Source organism: Rhea americana, unplaced genomic scaffold (genome assembly GCF_003343005.1).
Source record: "Rhea americana isolate MKP2758 unplaced genomic scaffold, rheAme1 scaffold_298, whole genome shotgun sequence".
Lineage (NCBI taxonomy): Eukaryota > Metazoa > Chordata > Aves > Rheiformes > Rheidae > Rhea > Rhea americana.
The window spans coordinates 133,406-152,747 of record NW_028186421.1 but is presented as its reverse complement, the minus strand read 5'-3'; the positions used below and the strand labels follow the sequence as shown (position 1 = coordinate 152,747).

Genomic DNA, 19,342 nt, shown 5'->3' with positions numbered 1-19,342 from the left:
ATTTGCAAAAACCTGCAAAGGATACGTACAGTGCAACCGCAATTTTCAACAAAGATGTTAAAAAAAACTTTGAAAAACAGAGCTATGTATCTATTTATATTGATGTATATACATGCACACTGTCTRTCACAAAATGTCCTCTCACTGTATATTAATCACGCGTAGGAGAATTTTATTATTTTTTTTCCTGTYGTTCTATTGTTCATTCCAGCAAGACAGATAGAAGCTGCTCTGTGACGGTTACCAGGGCCAACGACCAAATTTGCATAAGTATTGTAGAAATTTTATGCTCCTCACTTGGTCCAAATGAGCAATTACAATTACTCTAATATTAATGTATTCAACACATTGGGTTCATATGAGCAGAGCAGGAGGAGCAGCAGCATTTACAGCAGCTATATTTCATCCGTGAGCCACACGACCTAAGGTCCCAACTGACACAACATGGTTGTGAACATGCCACATGCAGAAGGGAGCTGCTAGTGGCTGTCATCTGGGAATGTTATAAATACTACTTTTAAAAGAGGAGTYGTGTTAAAGAAAGTAAATGGATTATTTCAGAGTAACTTCACTCCAGTATTAACCTTAAGAAGAAACTGCTTATTTAAAGCATTCTTATGCCAAGTTTTTAAATATGTTTAGGAATCCAAGTAATAAAAAGCTGCTGAATATGAAAATTAAAAAATATATATGAAAAGTATAGCACCAGTTTACACTGATTACTGACATTCAGTTACCAAAGTATTACATCTTGATTTGCCATATCTGAAAATYGTATGTGTTTGCAATAATAGACATTTAATAGACGGCAGGACCTAATGTTAACCACATCATGCRATATGGGAGAACATGACACGCTGGCCTTACCAGGTCCTTACTGGGAAAAAGGGGAAGAGACTGGAGTCTATATCAATCCCTCTTTCCTCACAAAGTATCATTTCAAATCGTGTCTCTGACACAATTTGGACAATTTTCAGTATTTCTCTGCTTGAAAGATTTTTCATTTTATTTGCATATGTAACTAACATACCATGCCTTAATCATATATAATTTTCATTTCAATGCATTTGTATTTCTAACCTTATCTTATATTTATATTTATAGTCCTAATTTTGTAAAGACTGTTAGAGAGACCTCATTTTAGACTCCCTTACTTTCCTCYTTATAAAATTGCTCTGAAACAGTTGTGTCTTAACTTCAGAGAAACTGAGACCTGTCAAATGCACCGATGGCTGGYGGCCATATGCCGGCCACTGTTATAGCATTCAAAGAGAACCCAAAGTATGGAAGGATGCTCTGACTTCCTGTAAGAGGCAMGATGGAGACCTGGCAAGTGTCCACAATATTGCTGAATGCAGCTTTCTTGTGTCACAGCTTGGTTACAGTGAGTATACAAGAACGTCTGCTTTTTGATTGTCTCTTCCCTAGCATAAAAGCAGGGCTTAGTATTAACTATTAAAGCTTCCTCTGAAATGTCACAAGCCCAAGGCTGGATATAATTTATGGTGTTCTTTTACGTTACTGCCATTGCACATACATGGAAGCGTATTTACACTTATCAAGATATAATCTATATTCTGAAACATTAAAAGTATTAAAACAAAAGAGAAAATATGTATTCCTAAAAGAAGCACATGAAGATCTTTAATAATTACATCTTTTGTGTCTTCATTCTGTGTTCAATATCCTCAGAATTGTGCTTCAAATCAACAAGTTTAGCCTCTGCTCAACTTTTAGCTCTGCAGTATCCCCACTGAAAACAGTGGAAATTCAGCTAAGTGCTTGCATGGATCAGGTTAGGTAAAGAACAAGTAAAGAGTATTGCACAGCAGGAACTCTCACTGACTTTTAGTTGCCCAGATAAGGGGATGGATTGGTAAACATCTTCATGGTTTGACTCACCTGATAGGATGGATACATCTATCCATGGACTATACTAACCTTGGTATTAGGGGTTGTTTCATTGTTCAAAGTCACAGCCGAGCAAAAATTTTGCAAAAAAATTTCTTCCAGCCATAGAGATATATATTTAAATTAAAGATTTCTGGAAGGAATCTGTGGCCTTTCAACTGCAGATTAAGCCAAATCTTAGTGCAGATCCTAGAGGGAACCAGTATTTTTGATAAAGCACAAAGACTTCTTGCATAGCACATCCYGACTTTTAGCCCTGTTTGTTCCAGATGTGAAAATGCTCACTGTATTGCATAGCACCTTGCCTATTTCTTTTTATGCTTCAGATCTAACAGAAGAGCTATGGCTTGGTCTGAATGATCTCAAGGCTCACTTCTATTTTGAGTGGAGTGATGGRACTCCTGTGACGTTCACCGCATGGCAACGTGGACATCCCACCTACCCAAACGGTCTAGAGAACTGTGTTGCCATGAAGGGTCAGGTACAACCATGTGGTCATTTTATAGTAAGGCAAAGTAGTTAACTACCTCAGGCTGAAGTTACTTGCTGTTACAAACTTGTCTAGGAGCCATTTTATATCCCAGCTTAATATAGTTTTCCTCATAAGTGGGCATCAAACATGTGAGACTTTCAGAGGACAGCAGAGGTCAGAAGTAGTGAGGTAGCATTTCCCTAGTGCTACCTTTCAAAATTTCTTTTCTACTGAAAGGTCTGATCCAAAAATTTTACATTAGCTTTATTTTAATGGCTGCAGCAATAATTGATTCACAGTTTTTATTGTCTTGATTATATATATATGTTTGGGTTTCAGGCGCATTTATATGTACACATACAAACACACACAGAGTCCTGAATTTGAAAAGAAACAAATTTAAAATACAGAACTGTTATGTCATAGAATAATATTAATGTTTTCCAGTATTAGACATCAGTAGAATTGACCCTAAATCAGATTTTCTGGAAAAAAACAAAGCCTCTATTTCAATTTTGCTTTTTACACACTTCCTTTCTTACAAAATTAGTCATTTTCACAGAAACTTCTCCCTGATTGATGAAATAGCCACATTTACTGTGATACACCCAGACCTGCATTATCTCTGTTTCATTGATCTCTGCCACAAGAGTAGTGAAATAATACTGTAGTAAATGTGGTTCCATTAGTTCCAGAGGGTATTTATCTCTATAAACCCTCTCATAAAATAGCTAGTTATGATAGAAACTGGCTGAGACTTTAGGACATCATTTATTTCACTCTTTCATCTCAAAATAGCATCCAATGTATCTTAAATCATTCCTGACAGATATGTCTAACTTTGTATATCTCCAGCAATGATCCTACAGCCTTCCTAGGTAACATATTTCAGTGTGCTTATAGTGAAGGCAGAACAAAATACAAATTTTCTTAGGTTTATAAATGTCCCTCTTTTTCACATTCCTTTCTTTTCTGTACTAATCTAGGATGGATACTGGGCAACTGATATTTGTGATAAGAAACTTGGCTACATCTGTAAAACAAAGCCTTCATCCCAGTCCTGTGAGGAAGAGAAGATCAAGGATCCAGGCTGCCAGAGAGTAAATGCTCTCTCATAAATAAATTATGTTGGGAAGAATTAAGAGGTTTACTGTTTCTTGCCTTTTTAGAGTCTTTCTGTTTGTCTGTATCCTCTAGAGGATCTACTCCTGAGGAAACCCAGTCTTTTCCCACTAGCGCATTACGAATATATTTAGTATAATTTTTATTTTTGTTCTGCAAATAATTAAGAAACACAGTCAAGATTTGTTCACATGTAAATGAATGCCCCTTTCCCTCCATTCCCCGGAGACATTTCAGTAAGTAAGTTTTGCAAAAAAAAAAAAAATCACCTTATCAGAAGATCATTAGATCTGCATTGGTCAGCACAAACCTCTCTAATAGCACAAAGAAAAGAGCTGGTTTTAGTGATATCCCTATTCTAGCCTCCCCATAACTAAGCACTGAGTGCCTTCCTCTTGGCTCTGAAACTCACCAGTTCCCTTGAGTTAGCCATGGCAGCTTTGGACAGCTGCACTTATACGGGAACCCACTTCAGTACTGAAATATATATATATATATATTTTCATTGCACTAGACCCTGCAACTCTGGAAGGCTGGAACTGCAGCTTCCTCCGGAGCGGATCACAGGAGCATGGGGGAGTTTGCATAATCTCAATTTACAGGGCACTGGAAAGCTATAGCAAATAGCACAGTCAAATTTTTCTTTGAAAAGTCACGTGTAGATAAAAGAGGGAAAGAAAATAATAGTAAGATCTTAATAGCATCCCTTCAATGAAAAAAGACCTTCCATGGGAGCAAGCAGCAACAAAATCCAATAACTTTTTTTTTTGTTATTATTAATGGATCTGCCTAGTCTGATCTTATTTCTAAACTTAGAGCAACAAATTTAACACCAAATACTTATATACAAAAAAGCAGAGCTAATTTCTACATGGCAGTCTCTTTCAATTTCACATTAATAACCTTATGTTTTCCACAGGGTTGGAAAAGGCATGGTATTCACTGCTATTTGGTGGGCTCTGCATTCGTAACGTTCTCAGAGGCAAATAAGACATGTGAACAGAGCAAAGCACATCTAACTACAGTGGAAAACAGGTAAGAAAGGTATCTTTTTTCTACTTCCAGATCTGTGCTTCTGATGCAGAATCTTGCAAAACTTGTCCATTTTTTTTTAACTCTTGACAAAGTGTTTTACAGGGCTTTTCAAAAGTATTCAGTATAGTAAGCCAAGTAAAATGATCCATGCAAGGAAAAAAAATACTAAATGATTTAAGGCATTTTACTCAACCTATTTTAACAGTTTCTTTTTTTTTTTTTTTTTTTTTTTTTTAAGTACAAAGAAGCGTAGGGCTACTAAGGTGAGGAAGGGACTGGAGCATCTTTTTATGAGGAAAAGCTGAGAGATCTTGCCTGGTTAGCCTGGAGAATAGGAGGTGGCTGAGAGGGGATCTTATCAATGTGTATAGGTCCTTTCCAACCATTCTGTGATTCTGTGATTCAACTCGTGTGAGTTGAGCCATGACCTGTGGTATTTCACAGAATGGAGAAGAAAGGAAGGGAGATGCCTTTGGCTGAAAGGAGGAAATTGTCCTTTACCAAATTCTTCTAACCTCACTTAAAAGCTTGCTGAGGTTTTGCTTGAATTTCATTCAGGAGGTGTTTCTCTGGAGTCATTCTGGCATGACAGGGATACCTCCACTTGCATCAGTCAGATTGACATTGCAGGGTAAAGTTTGGTTTTGAATATTCTTTTCCTCTTCAGAAATGAGCAAGCCTTTCTGGTTAGCCTGACYGGACTGCGACATGAAAAATATTTCTGGATTGGTCTCTCGGACATAGAAGAGCAAGGTACTTTCAGGTGGACCAGTGGCGACACTCCCCTCTTCACACACTGGAATACAGCCATGCCTGGTATGTGCTGCAGAGGGCTATTGCCTGTGACCGGAGTCCTGCTGAAATCTGAGCGCATTTCTGCTTTCCACCCTGTGGTAGTCTAGAAATGAGAGTAGGGACTTCTGTACTTATAGATGTAGGTGACTAACATCATCAGACCTTGTGTTTGGCTCCAGGACAACAAACGCAGTCACAGCTCAGTATCACATGCTGTGTAATTCAGTCACCCAGTAATTTGCACAAAAGCAGATTTTAGATGGACAAGATTGAAGTCAATGCTATGCCGGTCTAACAAGATCTATAGTCTAATTTTTTTCATTTTTTTAATGCCAATTAATAACAGTTCATCAGATTGAGAAAAACAATTATCAACAGAATACTGGACCTACAATATGTGTATGTGAGAAAACTGCAGAAAATTTCCAGCTGTTTTATATTTCAACAAAACAGAAGTGTCTGACTGAAAACGCTTGCCTTGACACTAACTAGTTATGTCTTTAAACAAGTTTGTTAGGTTTGATACTAGTTTCTCTGAAACTGAATCACCTCAATATTGAGAACTATAAAGCAGTTGTCATGATATCTGCTACATATGTAAATAAAATCAAATGTTCTTTGCCTTGTGATCAGTGGCAAGATAAGGAAGGTCTATATTCTAATTTTGTGAATCTCCATTTTTGGTAAAGCTGTGTCTTTGAGATTTATTGACCCACCTCTGGGCTATGGTGGTAGGTATTCAAAATAATTGTATATCCAGAGTTTCTAGTCTGCACAACCTGCATCTCCCATTTCATTACTGTAATTGAAATTGAACGGAAGCAGAGGTCTGATCTCTCAGAGAGCAAATGGGTTTTGGTTTTACTCATTTCATTATATATCACAAAGGAAAAGAGCGGGGCTGTGTTGCCATGGGAACTGGAGTTGCCGCTGGATTATGGGATATTCTCAGCTGCGAGAAGACTGCAAATTTTCTTTGCAAACAGCGGGCTGCAGGAGCGCCAGCGCCCGCTGCCCCCGCGCGGGCTCCTGCCGCTGCCTGCGCCGCGGGCTGGGACGCGGCCCCCCGCGCCGGCGCGTGTCTCAAGGTGAGTGCGCGGTTGGGCCCCGGCAAGCCCTGGCCACCCGCCCCTTGGTCGCCTCCTGCCCACACTGGCTTGCAAAAGGTCTTCTCTGTGGTATTTGAGTACAAAAAACCCAGGAGATAAACACACCAAGTATAAGGAAACTTAGCAATGAAAAAAGCTTAAAACAGTGAGAAAAGAGAGAGCTAGGCCTATRCTTTCCTTTATTTAAATGCCAGGTGAGATTCTCATCTGATTTGTTGACTTTCAGGAGTCTCAGATTTTGAAAAAATGTAGTATCGTATCTCAAGACTTGGCAGGGTCGCTTGCAGAGGACAAGGTTTTCTAAGAGAAAACTTATGGGAATCTGGCCCTACGCCAACCTTTCCTCACGGAGCACATGATATTTTCAGTGATAAKTCAGATCCAGATTCAATTTGACATTGGTGACACTTTAGCAAGTAGAAAAAACATTGTGTATTCTCTTGAATTAGTTAAAAATCTTAAGAATGTCTCCTTTTTGAAAGGAAAAATAGTTAAGGAAAAATAAAATAAATCTAGAGAAAGTATGTACCAAACATTACTATTCCAAATCTTTACTTAAGTATCCTCTTGCTTTCTCTCCTGTGACTCCACTTGTTGGATACATAGAGATGTTTTTAGTCCTGTATTTATAAAGCTCTCAACAGTTCCCCTACATAATATGCACCATTAATTATTGTTACCAACATTATTTGTTCTGCCATTTACCAAATTGCTAACAAAAAAACCCGTACAGTCTACATTATTAATGCTTAGTATTGTAGGGCTTGACAAGTGCTATGTTGCCTCAATATAAGATTGGTGCTAGTGTGACACTGATTTTAATTACATATGCAATTATATCTTATTATATGTTATACTTTGTATGTTATATATAGTAATTTGTTATTAAATGTTAGTTTTGTCTTGTTAGTTTTTTGTTAGGGAAGGAAACCAAAAGAAGTCTTGGTTTGAAGCGGAAGAGTTCTGTAGAGAAATAGGAGGAAATCTGGTTACAATCAAAAGAAGAGAAGATCAAGTTCTAATATGGCAGTTAGCATCGTGAGTACTTGCACAACAGTTCTTTTTCATGTTAATACTATATTAATAAAAATTGCTTCAAAATATATATAGAATTGGCCACATGGCTGAATAAAAAAATACTTTGTAAATGATAACTGAAATTTTTCACTTGGAATATCAAGCTGAAAGCTGATTTTTTTCAAAAAATATTTTATCTTGAATATTTCAAAGTATTTTTTACATTTTTGAATTTTTCATCACAGTGTTTCATCAAAGCTGTTCTCCATATTTGATCAGCTTTATAAATGTTTGTCCCTTTTCCAAAAGAGCAACACTAAAGATGTTCAGCTCTGATTATGTCTTTTTAAAAACTATTATATTACAATTTAAAATTGTTGTGTTTTCCATGCAATTCATATTTTAATAGATGGATTCAAAAAACCTTTCAGCTATAGTATAATGTAAATCAAAATACACTTAAGGTGCAGATTTTCTAGTTATTGACTGAAGACTCCTGAAATCGAACCAGAATGCATTTTCATTTATTTATGCTAGCATTGTCGATGCCATATTCTACCCACAGTGCAGCAATTATAGCATTTCCCTCACCACCACAGCTTAGACCACTACATCTTGGTTGCATTCTTTAAGATAATATCTCAAAGTGCCAGTGGCTGCTATCTCCCATGTGCTTCCATCTCCAGTGTGTCTGTCATCTCCCCCTTGATACAGCATGAAGATATCTCAGTGGTATGTAATGTACAGATAGTTAACAAAAGCTGTGCTTCAGATAGCGGTGAATCCAGGATTAATTTCTCAGACAGATTKAAAAATGTGATATGGAAAAGCCTTTGCCATCTCTCCCTTTGTCATTTTGTCTTTTATTATTGTGCAAAGCTGAGTAAGCTTTGTTTGTATGTTAAGTCTCTGGGAAAAGAAATCTTTCTGATCTTTCTATTTTAATAGTTCTTGAGAACTATTAAGTGTACTTCATAAGAAGTTCCAAGAAAAAAGTCAAAGCAGTTGAGAAACATTTCTCACTATTTTTCTTAGCTAAATTATATTACAGAATCACAGAATCAGTAAGGTTGGAAGGACCTCTGGAGATCATCTAGTCCAACCTCCCTGCTCAAGCAGGGTCACCTAGAGCATGTTAGACAGGGTTGCATCCAGGCAGGCTTTGAATGTCTCCAGAGAAGGAGACTCTGCAACCTCTCTGGGCAACCYGTTCCAGTGCTCTGTCACCTTCACAGCAAAGAAGTTCTTCCTCATGTTCAGATGGAACTTCCTGCCTTTCAGTTTGTGCCTCTTATCCTGTAGCCGCACACCACTGAAAAGAGTCTGGTCCCATCCTCTTGACACCCTCCCTTCAGATACTTGTACACATTGATAAGATCCCCCCTCAGCCTTCTCTTCCCCAGGCTGAACAGGCCCAGCTCTTGCAGCTGTGCCTCATAAGAGAGATGTTCCATTCCTCTAATCATCTTTGTAGCCCAGTTCACTGGACTCTCTCCAGTAGCYCYAYGTCTCTCTTGTMCTGGGGAGCCCAGAACTGGACACAGTACTCGAGATGAGGCCTCCCCAGGGCTGAGGAGAGGGGCAGGATCACCTCCCTCCACCTGCTGGCAACAGTCTTCCTAATGCACCCCAGCATACCGTCGGTTTTCTTGGCCACACGGGCACATTGCTGGCTCATGGTCAGCTTGTCATCCACCAGCACTCCCAGGTCCTTCTCTGCAGAGCTGCTTTCCAGTAGGTCAGCCCCCAGCATGTACTGGTGCCTGGGGTTATTCCTTATTAAGTGCAGGACTCTGCACTTGCCTTTGTTGAAATTCATGGGGTTATAGCACTATATTTATGTTTTACCTTTGCTAAAACCTCTTTCCACAAACTCCTGCTTCCAGCCAAGAATTATGCCACAGCCATGCAGAGGGTGCCTGAGATAGCTCCATACCACTTCACCTGTCCTTTAAATTACATTAAATACAACAAGTCTCATCTCAGCCACAGACCACAGATGCAACTCCTTGACAAAGGGTGCAGGCAGTTACCCTGTCTGTGGTCCAATAGTGAACTTTTAATGGCATGGAGAACCAACTCTCAATTCAGATGAGACAGAAGCAGCATGTTTGCCTGCTCTCCAGCATTTATATCATGGTCTCTTTTTCTATACTCATACATCTATATTGTATGTTTTATTTTAGGGATAAAGGACTGAACACTCAGGCCTTCTGGATAGGTTTGTTTCACTTAAATCCTGATGAGGGATTTACCTGGATTGATGGTTCTCCTGTGAGTACTTATTTGTTGGATAGTAATTGCCTTTCTGGCTTTTATAATACACAAATTTTCATCTTTTTATGGCCTTTTTTCCAATCTCTTCTAAATTTTTGCCAAATCTATGGCAGCACTTTATCCATCAGCTGAACAGCTGCAGTGCTAAATGATGGCACTATCTTAATGCTCTAACGGAAGCACAAAAGTGCCTCTGCCTCTGTCTCATCCCTGAGACAATGCCATATCCCATCTTCTACTCCCCGCGTACTTGGGTTCTTCATAGCACCCCGGAACRACACTGCTTTGTGTCAGTCAAGAGAAGTCAGGCTACCAGCTCTGTAACAGAGAGAGATAAACATGACTTCTTCAGTCCATCAGTTTTTCCTCCATCAGACACATGCTTTTCTATATAATATGATCTTTTCACCTCCTTYGGTGAGTGATGGGAAAGGTGCTTAGGGTTGCACAGTCCTCTGAAAACCCTCTGAACTCCTATTGATCCAACAAATGAGGTACTTGGGATGATGAGAGCTTGAAATTGTGTGATGATGGCAATCTCAATTATTCCCACTCAGCTCAAAGCATGTAGAGATATATTTTGTAATAGAGATGTATTTCTAACACAGGTAATTTATGAGAACTGGAATGAAGATGAACCCAACAACCATCAAGAAATTGAACATTGTGTGATGTTTAATAAATCACCCCAGATGCACTGGAATGATTTGAGCTGTGAACATTTACTTAATTGGATTTGYGAAGCAAAAAAAGGTACAATTACTTCCCCATTGATTTTGAGTAATAAAGACAAGTTCATAAACAAATTGTATGGATTTAAACAAATTGAACAGAATAGGGATACTGAGAGTTGTTCTTTGTTTTAAAACCGTGGAAGCAGTGGGAGGCAATACATAAAACAAGAGGAATGAATTCTGATGTTTCAATTATACTCAAAGATGCAGGAGGTTAAAGATATCCCTATTATGTTATCTCTGACTTTATCTCATTCTGCCATGGGCTGAATAAATTTGCAAGGCAAAGATACTCATCTCATAGCAAGAATCTCTCYCCTTTTGTCTCTTCCCTGTATTTTTACCTGCTTTGGGCTTACCCTGGAGAGCCAAAGAGGCAGCAGAAAAGAATTCCCTGTATAGAGGAGAAAAAAGCTTTGGTTCCCGCTGAGAAACAAGTAATGGGAACCAAAGAGTCGATCAGTTGCTATAGGAACCAGCAAGTCAACAAAGGAAATCAGAAGTAGAGAGGCTGATGTAACCTTGAATGACTCTAGCTCTGGGGAGGTAGCAGGGCCCTAACACCAGGCCCTCCAGCACTGTGGGACTGGGGCAGCTGGGTGGCTGCATGGAAGCCCCACTGGGGTGCAAAAGGGATCTGGCTATGTGCCCGGGGAGGGGGGGACAGCTATCGATGGGGAGAACTGGGGACTTTGTGGCTAGGGAGCCAAGTGAAAACTGATAATGAAATAACTTGTTTTGCTTGCTTGGTCCTATTTCTGTGTCCCTGCTTTCTGGTTATAAGTYAGATTCTTGTATGCATCTCCATGGAGCAAAAGTTAATGATGAATTTGAAAAGCTACCTGAAATTAAAGCAAAGTTGGGTGCASACAGGAGACTGGAAGGAGTCATGATGGGGAGAGAAAGGCAGAATCAGTTACGTAAATAGCACTGAAATGATCCAACATTTGACACCTCTGCTAATAACCAAACATTCTTAAACAGTGAGTAAGGCACTAAACTGTCATTGGAAAATTGTTTACTCAAAAGGGAGGAATCACTGTTTCTTTGTGGGTAGATTAGTCATACAGATGTACCATCAAAACATTGACACTGGCTTGCAAGCTTGAAGCAGTATATCCTGTGCTGCCCTTTTCGGCATGCTGAGAGTGCCATTTTGCAAAGATGTGGCTCTCAGCTCTTGAAAAGATTACTCAAGAGGAGTTYAGAAACTATGAGATACAGACTCCAATCAGTTCATCTTGATCCTAGATGACCTTTTAGAATTAAAATTTTTTTTAAAGAAAGAATTAGACCTTGTAATTTTGAGTATGGATTAGGTGGTGATCACAGATGCTCAGCTGTTAATGCCCTAATTTTTAGTTTGTAACACCATTATCTGGCCTGGTGTGCCAGGTGGTTGGTGCATAACATGAGTTGGTGCTCACTGAAAGTCTTCACATGCTGCTCCCAAAAGAAGGAATTGTATTGGGTGCATTTTTCATAAAATCTCCACTGCTGGTGGCCATCACTGCATTGCAAATTCTAACAGGTGAAGGGCAGCACAGTGAGAGCGGGAGCCCGGCAAGGGCTGGTGCTTYCTGCTCATTTCACAGGGTAACAAACATCCGATTCAACATCCCCAGCAAATTTGCCAGCAGTGCTAATCACCTATAATCTCAGGTTAGCTGCCTGCTTTGGGTTTCTTGAAGAATTAAAAAGATAGGAAAACTTTTCAAACTCTCATTTTGTGACAATTTTATTAAAGTTTCTTAGTTAACGTTCATATTGAAGACTTAAATCAAATTTTAGTTGAGATGACAATAAAGATACATATTCAATTAAAAGATATTAAATGTTATACAGAAAGTGAGGAATTTTATGATTAAGTTGGGATTAAAAAATAAAATCCAAACAAGATGAARTATGTAAATTCCTCATAAAGATATCTGGATAATTTTAATGCTATTCTTCRGTGACTGCTTAAGGAGAAAATGTTGAAAAGCTCCCCACAGAAAAAATAAAATTCTTTGTCATTTGTTTGTTATCTCTCATCTTGTTCCTTTTACTTCTTTAATAATGTGTTCCTCTCTACCAAAACACAGAAGAAATGGAGAAAGATATTATCAGAATCRGTGGTCTTTGTGAAGAACAAAATAACAACAAAAAAAAGTTGAACTACTTTTGAGGGGCTATAGCTGGATCTAGGTCTAGCAACTGGTTAACGTCCTCCTCCTGGTCCATYTTGTAATATCGTAACTGGGATTAGGGATCTACTGGCTCTCCAAGTGTTTCCTGGCTCTCTCCAGAACTCTCTTGCAATTTTTTCCAGCACAAGCCAAGCCATCAAGATAGTAGGAATCAAGCACTGGAAATGATGTGGGATATTAATGAAATATCAGCATTAAGCTTTTGGCATTTGTGAACAGTTTGCCATTATGTAGGTGAGCCTGGGAACTGAATATATTGAACGGATTATGCTGCCTAGCTCTAGTCCCTAGAGTATGAAAGAAATGATTAATAGCATGCTAAGTAAGAACATGAAACACTTTTCAAAACTGACATAGGTTTCATCTACAAAACATTTTACGCATATCCTGAATCATTACAGTTCAATACTTTTGGAGATAGGTATGCAAGTTGTAAGGATGTACATTTTTCAGTAGATAATTGTTTCTAAATCATAAATATTTTTTACTTTAATCCTGTGATGTATCCTCTAAAATCTTAAAAATTCATTCGTTAAGTGTTAGTTTCTTTTTCTCTGTTTTAAGAAGCATTCATAACTGCACGAAGCAAATCTATCTGTATTTCTGTATTTGGAATATTGCTCATGGTGACATTTTGTGTTACAGGTATATTGCTAAAACCTGAGCCAAACAACAGATTTGGTAGGTTTTTTTCATCTTTCAAAGGAAAGTTTACTGTATAGTTCTCAGACCTYGTACAGATTCGTTATGCATGTAATGTATATATGCTCCTTCATTTCAGAATATGAAGTCACTGATGATGGATGGATTATACATGGAGATAAGCAATACTATTTCAGCAGTGAACATGTCCAAATGGAAAAAGCTCGGGGAATCTGCAAGAAAAACTTTGCAGATCTTGTTGTCATTGAGAATGAAAGTGAAAGAAARTTTCTTTGGAAATATGTAAGCACTCAGTCTACTAATCGGCTAAATTCAACACAATGAGCATAGGCACTTTTGAACCCATGAAGAATTTCACTGTTTTGCATCTATTCACTGTTTGGTAAGGTAGATTATTGCATTGCTTTTGTGTTTGTGCTTAAGATTTCTTTTCAGTATCTAGTACAAACCAATGATTTCTACCTCACCTGCTCTGGCAATCCAGGGACAGGGGGACTTTGGCTGAAACCTTCCTGTTGGGTTGGCCCATGTGGTTGAGATCAGCAGCCACCAATGCTGATGAGACGTTTCCAAATTCTCAAGCAGAGCAACTGAAAAAACAGAGAACAGTCTAGCTATTAAGTTAGACTATAGTCCTGAACTATTGTCCAACTTTATTTRTTTAAATGGTGATATATGAGTTTGGGACTTTTAAAGAAACTACTTTTTTCAGGTAGCAGAAAATGCATGTGAAYGTTAAGAATGTAGGGAAGGCCAGTGGAGGACAAGGTTCTCTTCTAAGATCTTTATGCTTCAGCATAGTTTTTCTRTCCTGTCCTCTCCAGTGGATTCCTCTCTCCAGAATGTTCCCAGTATCTCTATCTGCCTACTTACAACCTGGTTTTAAACCTATAATATTCTTGCTTGAGGCCAAATCCTGTAAAAAAAAAAAAAAAGAAGAAGCGTCCCAGACATAGATAAGAGCCTTCTAAGTTTTTTTGCTTGATATTGAGGAACTGTCTTTATTAATGTAATCTCATTTGGTTTAGATTTACAGGAAAGATGAGAAGAAATATTTCATTGGCTTAGTTGTCAGCTTTGATCAGAAGTTCAGGTGAGAAAAAGAAGAATATTAGAACTAGTAATGGACAACAAATRATAATTTTATCCTGCTCTCTGGGAGCATTTGTGTATGCTTTCATTTTGCAWGTTAATAACTATCGTGCAAGTGACCTCTGGACAGATTCCAGAAGAAACTTTGGATTAGAAGTACTAAGTTTTTCTATATTTGAACAAAGTAGTATATTTTCTTCCTGGAGAGCAAAAGCAATAGAAGTTCAYGTGTAAAACTCATATCAGTGTCTCATAGTGATCTGAGACTTGAGTTAATCGCCCAAGCAACCCTTCATAGAAAGTGATACAGTGGATAATTTTTGAATGTTATTCAGCTGATCTATGTTAGAAATCAACCTTAAAACAAAATTAACTCTCTTGACTGGATCTCCAATGTCTACAGAGAGAGTCCAGGATGTTTAGATAAAATCTAGATGCAAGCACATAATCAGACTAATCCCCTAGCTCAAGTTCTGAGAGCTGGAGGCAAGAAGCAAGAGCAACATCTCATCCAACAGCTTTCTGAGATCCCTGCTAGGGAACATGTTTTAGAAATCTGTTTGTAGAAGGCTTTCAGAAGGACATTCTTCTGAATGAGAGGGAAGTCCGTGCACTAGTGAGAACYTGCGGTTTCTGTCTTCTACAGACTGCAAGAAGACTCTCCTTTGAGTATGACATCTTCTATACAGCCTCTGGCAAAATGGGTCGTTGATGAGGTCTTARCTGGGCTAGTACAAAGCAGATGAGAACATGGACACTGAGTATGTAACTGAGGATAGCTGAGGATGTACCCTCTCCAGGATATGTAGACCTTTTGTCCTCTGGTGATTATTGATACTTTGCTTAGCTCTTTTGCCAAACCRTCCTAGCGACTTTAAAAGCTGATGAAGACATCTGTCTGGCAACCACTGTCCCTGTGTTTCTTTCAGCTGGCTGGATGAGACCCCTGTGAACTATGTTGCCTGGGCTCCAAATGAACCCAGTTTGGCAAATAATGACAAAAACTGTGTGATAATGTCAAAAGATTTTGGTGAGTAAAATAGCAACAGGAAATGAGAATTTTAAGATGAATATGGCATCAGAAGCTAAAATGTTCACCACACATTTAAATCTGAGGCTACCCCATGAGCAGGTAGTTAAACAGTAGTGCAAGGTTTTCATAACAAGTATGTTGCAGTTTTAAACTACTTGCACCACCATTATTAGAAGGCAAACGCCCTACAGGRGAGGGAAGACTTAATCTGGGCAAGTAGTGTAGATTGCAAATGTTTTATCTGCCTGCAAGAAATTTCATCTGTGCTTTATGCACATTGTCTGGGGCTCATCACTGTGACAGAGGTTTCAGAGTTTTGGTCAGTCATTCCCTCTATTTCGTTTATTTACAGGCTTTTGGAAAGATATAAGCTGTGCTGTGAAAAATGCCTTCATCTGCGAAAGGCACAACTCTACTTACTCAGGGTTTGCTCCTACAGAACTTCCACTTTTGGGAGGATGTCCTGAAACTTGGCTTTTGTTTAACAATAAGGTGCAGTAACAAATCTCAACAGTGTTTAGCAGATCAACTATATGTAGAAAAAAACAGCTTTTACATAACTGTATGAGTTTTCTTGTCTTTTACACCAATTCGCTAAGTGCTATTCTAATTAGCAGTGTAGCCTATTTTCATGATGTCAAGTGTTTAAATTTCAAAGATGTGATCTTGAGTATTTTAAATTACCATAACTTCTGTGAATTGCAACATGCCTTTAGCCACAGTTACGTTGCCATTTTCTAGAATTTTCTCTCTATTTCAGACACACTTTCTGCAGGGGAATACTGTTTTGTTATACTAATCTGTAAATGTAACCACCTTTTTCTGAGTAACTCTAAGTAGAAAAAAAAAAGAAAGGTCACTCTTTTCATACATAATCGGATATCATAACAATTTATCTTAAGCTGAGTAACACAAACAGCAATAAATGTCAGCTCAAATGTGAAAAACAAACATTTTTTCTGCTAAGTTAAGCAGAAGTACACCTGGCAACAGGAACTTCAAAAAAACAAATGAAAAACAGAGAACAACCTCCGAGGGAATGGATAGGAAAAGTGTTTATTCTTTAAAAGGGAGGAAAAAAGGGAGAAGCAGCATATGCCAGTTCAAAATAAATTGCTCCAGTCGCTCAGAACTTGCACAATTATAGAGATGATCTTTACACTACTATTCAGCAAAAAAAAAAAAAAAAAAAAAAGATGCTAATATCCTATGCCAAAGAGCAGTTTTTCTCTAACTGTTCTAGTCATCCTGAATGCTTTCATATGCTTAGATTTTAACACTAAGTCTTTGGCRTATAGTTGAAATAATTTGATCTGAGAGTTGCCTACTATGGCAGCAATATCAAAAGCAAACTATGTAACAGTTTCACCAGTTCACACAAATTTTTTTATTCCTTGTACTTAAATATCTCCTTCATATGTAATACAGAAGACACATGCTGTACTTCCTTATAAAATAATAACTTTTAATTTTCATTTTTGATTTTAGTTAAAATAAGTCACCTAGATTCAAAAGACAAAAGCACTCATGCTGTTATAAACTTGTTATAATTTAAATATACAAATATAAAGTCTGCCAGAGACAAACTGAGAATTTTGTTATTTTTAGTTGTGATGTACAGCTATCTCAACCAGAGTATAGATTCTTCAGAATATAAAGACAAAGTGCATACAAAAAATGTGCTCAAAATTTTGTTCTCGATCTAGCAATAGTTTCAATCCCTCAAAAATTATTTTTTTATCAATTTGACCCAAAATTTCTATCCATATGGAAATCTGCTTAATTCATCAATAGCTTTTGGAAGCTACCAGCTCTTTCCCAACACTGCGTGTGGATGGCCCACACACTCGCAAGCGCTGTGCACRGAGCGCTGTGATTAGCTGTACCTCCTCCTGGCTCGCTGAAAGCACTGGCATTTCAGGAGATCCCCCACCTGCTGCTCTTCGCATACAGGCATTGGAACTGAACTAACAAAATCCAGTGCCTTGAATTCTCTTTGACACCTGAAAAGTTGTCTAATCCTTTACTCTCCCCACAGTGTTATAAAATATTTGGATACAGCGAAGAAGAAAGACTGACCTGGCATGCTGCAAGAAGCACTTGTATAGAATTAGGGGGAAACTTGGCTTCTATACACAACGAACAAGTGCAAGGTATGACATCCAAATTTTTTGGTGCCAGATGAGAAGCCAGATAATTTCACCAAAAAGATCATAATTATTATTTAAAATTATAACTGTGGCTGCTGTTATCAAGTGTATTCCTCTCTGTGCTTCACAGTTTAGACATAGGAACCCATCAAAATTCCTCTGAAAATAACAACTCGGCTGCCTCCTTTGTGCTGGATCTCAGCATCTGACTACTATATGTGTTGATGACAGTGCACAGACCATCCTAGGGAAATAATTGTAGACTCAGTCAAGACAGGGATTGTAAAGATGAATACTCATGGAGTCATATTGCAAGATAGATTGGTTTCCCCATCATCACCTTTTTTTCTTCTATTCCTCCTTTTCTAACATCAGGAGGATCTACAGAACTGTGTTGTCACTGGTCACTAACAGTTATCCAGGGAAAGGATATACAGAATAGGATTACACAAAGGTCTGTCTTGGCTACAGTAATATTCAGTATCTTTTTAATCACTCCAGCTAGTCATATAAGCATTGCATCTTTGGATCACATAATGACAGGACATGAGGGAGGGCAGAATTAGAATATGAAATATTCTTAACAAATCTCAGAAATCCTGGGAGAAGAAGAAGRATGTACTTGAATAACATTCTGCACAAAGTTCTTTACCTGACCGGGAGTAATCATTTGCACAACATGATGAGGAGTAACYGAAAAGGATCTAGAACTGGACTGCAAGCTGAACATGATTCATTACGCTGTTGAAAAAGAAAAAAAAAAGGCAAACATCTTATGGTGTATAGAAATGGGTGTATAGTCTGCATAACCCATGAAATAGCCCTTCTGCTCTGCTAAGCACTAGAAGGACCTTAGTGGAGCGGCAGTCAGAGCATGGGATTGACCRCTCAGGGTCACCAGGGCCTTCACCCACCTATTCTTGTTGCCATTCTGCTGACAGAGCCCCCAGGTGCCAGGTGCAGCCTCACATTGCCTGCCAGGCACACATGACATGGACATGGGTTGTCTGGGCAGAGAGAGGAGGAGGAGGAGGCAGCAGCAGCAGAAACCTGCTGTCCATATCCCTCAGAAATCTTAGCATCTCTGTTCAGCCTTCCTTGCTCACCTTTGCCTCTCCAGAGCACTACTGACTTTTGCAGTACCTTTCCTTTTCCTCTGGAACTCGTTTTTTGTTGTCACGAAATGGAATTTTGCCCCCTTAGATGAAGGCTAAATAGCCTCCAGACCTAAATRACCTCCTATGAAGAATGACCTGGAACTGCTTCATGCAGAGAAGAAAAAAATGAAGTGATGTTATGACACTTCTCAACTCTTAGTAAAAGAGTAATGTGGAAGGAGCAGAACAATCTGTTCCCCATGGCCTTGGAAGATGGGAAGATAGGATAAACAGTAATGGACTTAATCTGCCCRCAGAAACTTAAGTTAGACAGTAAACAAACATCCATCAGAAATAACCTCTGTATTGTTGATCTTGGGGAAGATAGGTCAAGACTTTCTGAGGYCCCTTTTAACCCTAATTYCTATAATATTTCCAAGAAGTCTGTGAGTAGCATTTTTATAATGAGAACTTCTCCTTTTATATTTTAGTGAAATCAAACTCCTTCAATTAAATTAGACATTGTACTGTCTCTTTTTGCTTTTATCAGTAGCCTAAGAGATACTAAATTGATATTTGCAATATTTTTGATAGTTGATTGGTTGGGTTTTTTTGGATTTTCATTCACTCTGAATTTGAAAAAGGC

At 38.4% G+C, this 19,342-nt stretch overlaps 1 protein-coding gene across 1 annotated transcript in view; it reads left to right on the top strand.

The window, feature by feature from the left end:
* Positions 1-19,342, top strand: part of LOC146593340 (macrophage mannose receptor 1-like) — a 34,952-nt gene that overhangs the window by 5,234 nt on the left and 10,376 nt on the right. Inside the window, exons 6-21 of the mRNA XM_085309417.1 lie at positions 1,202-1,384; positions 2,238-2,392; positions 3,370-3,483; positions 4,425-4,540; positions 5,208-5,356; positions 6,224-6,423; positions 7,355-7,482; positions 9,648-9,735; positions 10,347-10,491; positions 13,307-13,342; positions 13,443-13,606; positions 14,353-14,417; positions 15,346-15,446; positions 15,802-15,941; positions 17,488-17,602; positions 18,722-18,737. Coding sequence (XP_085165543.1) covers positions 1,202-1,384; positions 2,238-2,392; positions 3,370-3,483; positions 4,425-4,540; positions 5,208-5,356; positions 6,224-6,423; positions 7,355-7,482; positions 9,648-9,735; positions 10,347-10,491; positions 13,307-13,342; positions 13,443-13,606; positions 14,353-14,417; positions 15,346-15,446; positions 15,802-15,941; positions 17,488-17,602; positions 18,722-18,737 — 1,915 coding nt within the window. The remainder of the gene's footprint in view (positions 1-1,201; positions 1,385-2,237; positions 2,393-3,369; positions 3,484-4,424; positions 4,541-5,207; positions 5,357-6,223; positions 6,424-7,354; positions 7,483-9,647; positions 9,736-10,346; positions 10,492-13,306; positions 13,343-13,442; positions 13,607-14,352; positions 14,418-15,345; positions 15,447-15,801; positions 15,942-17,487; positions 17,603-18,721; positions 18,738-19,342) is intronic.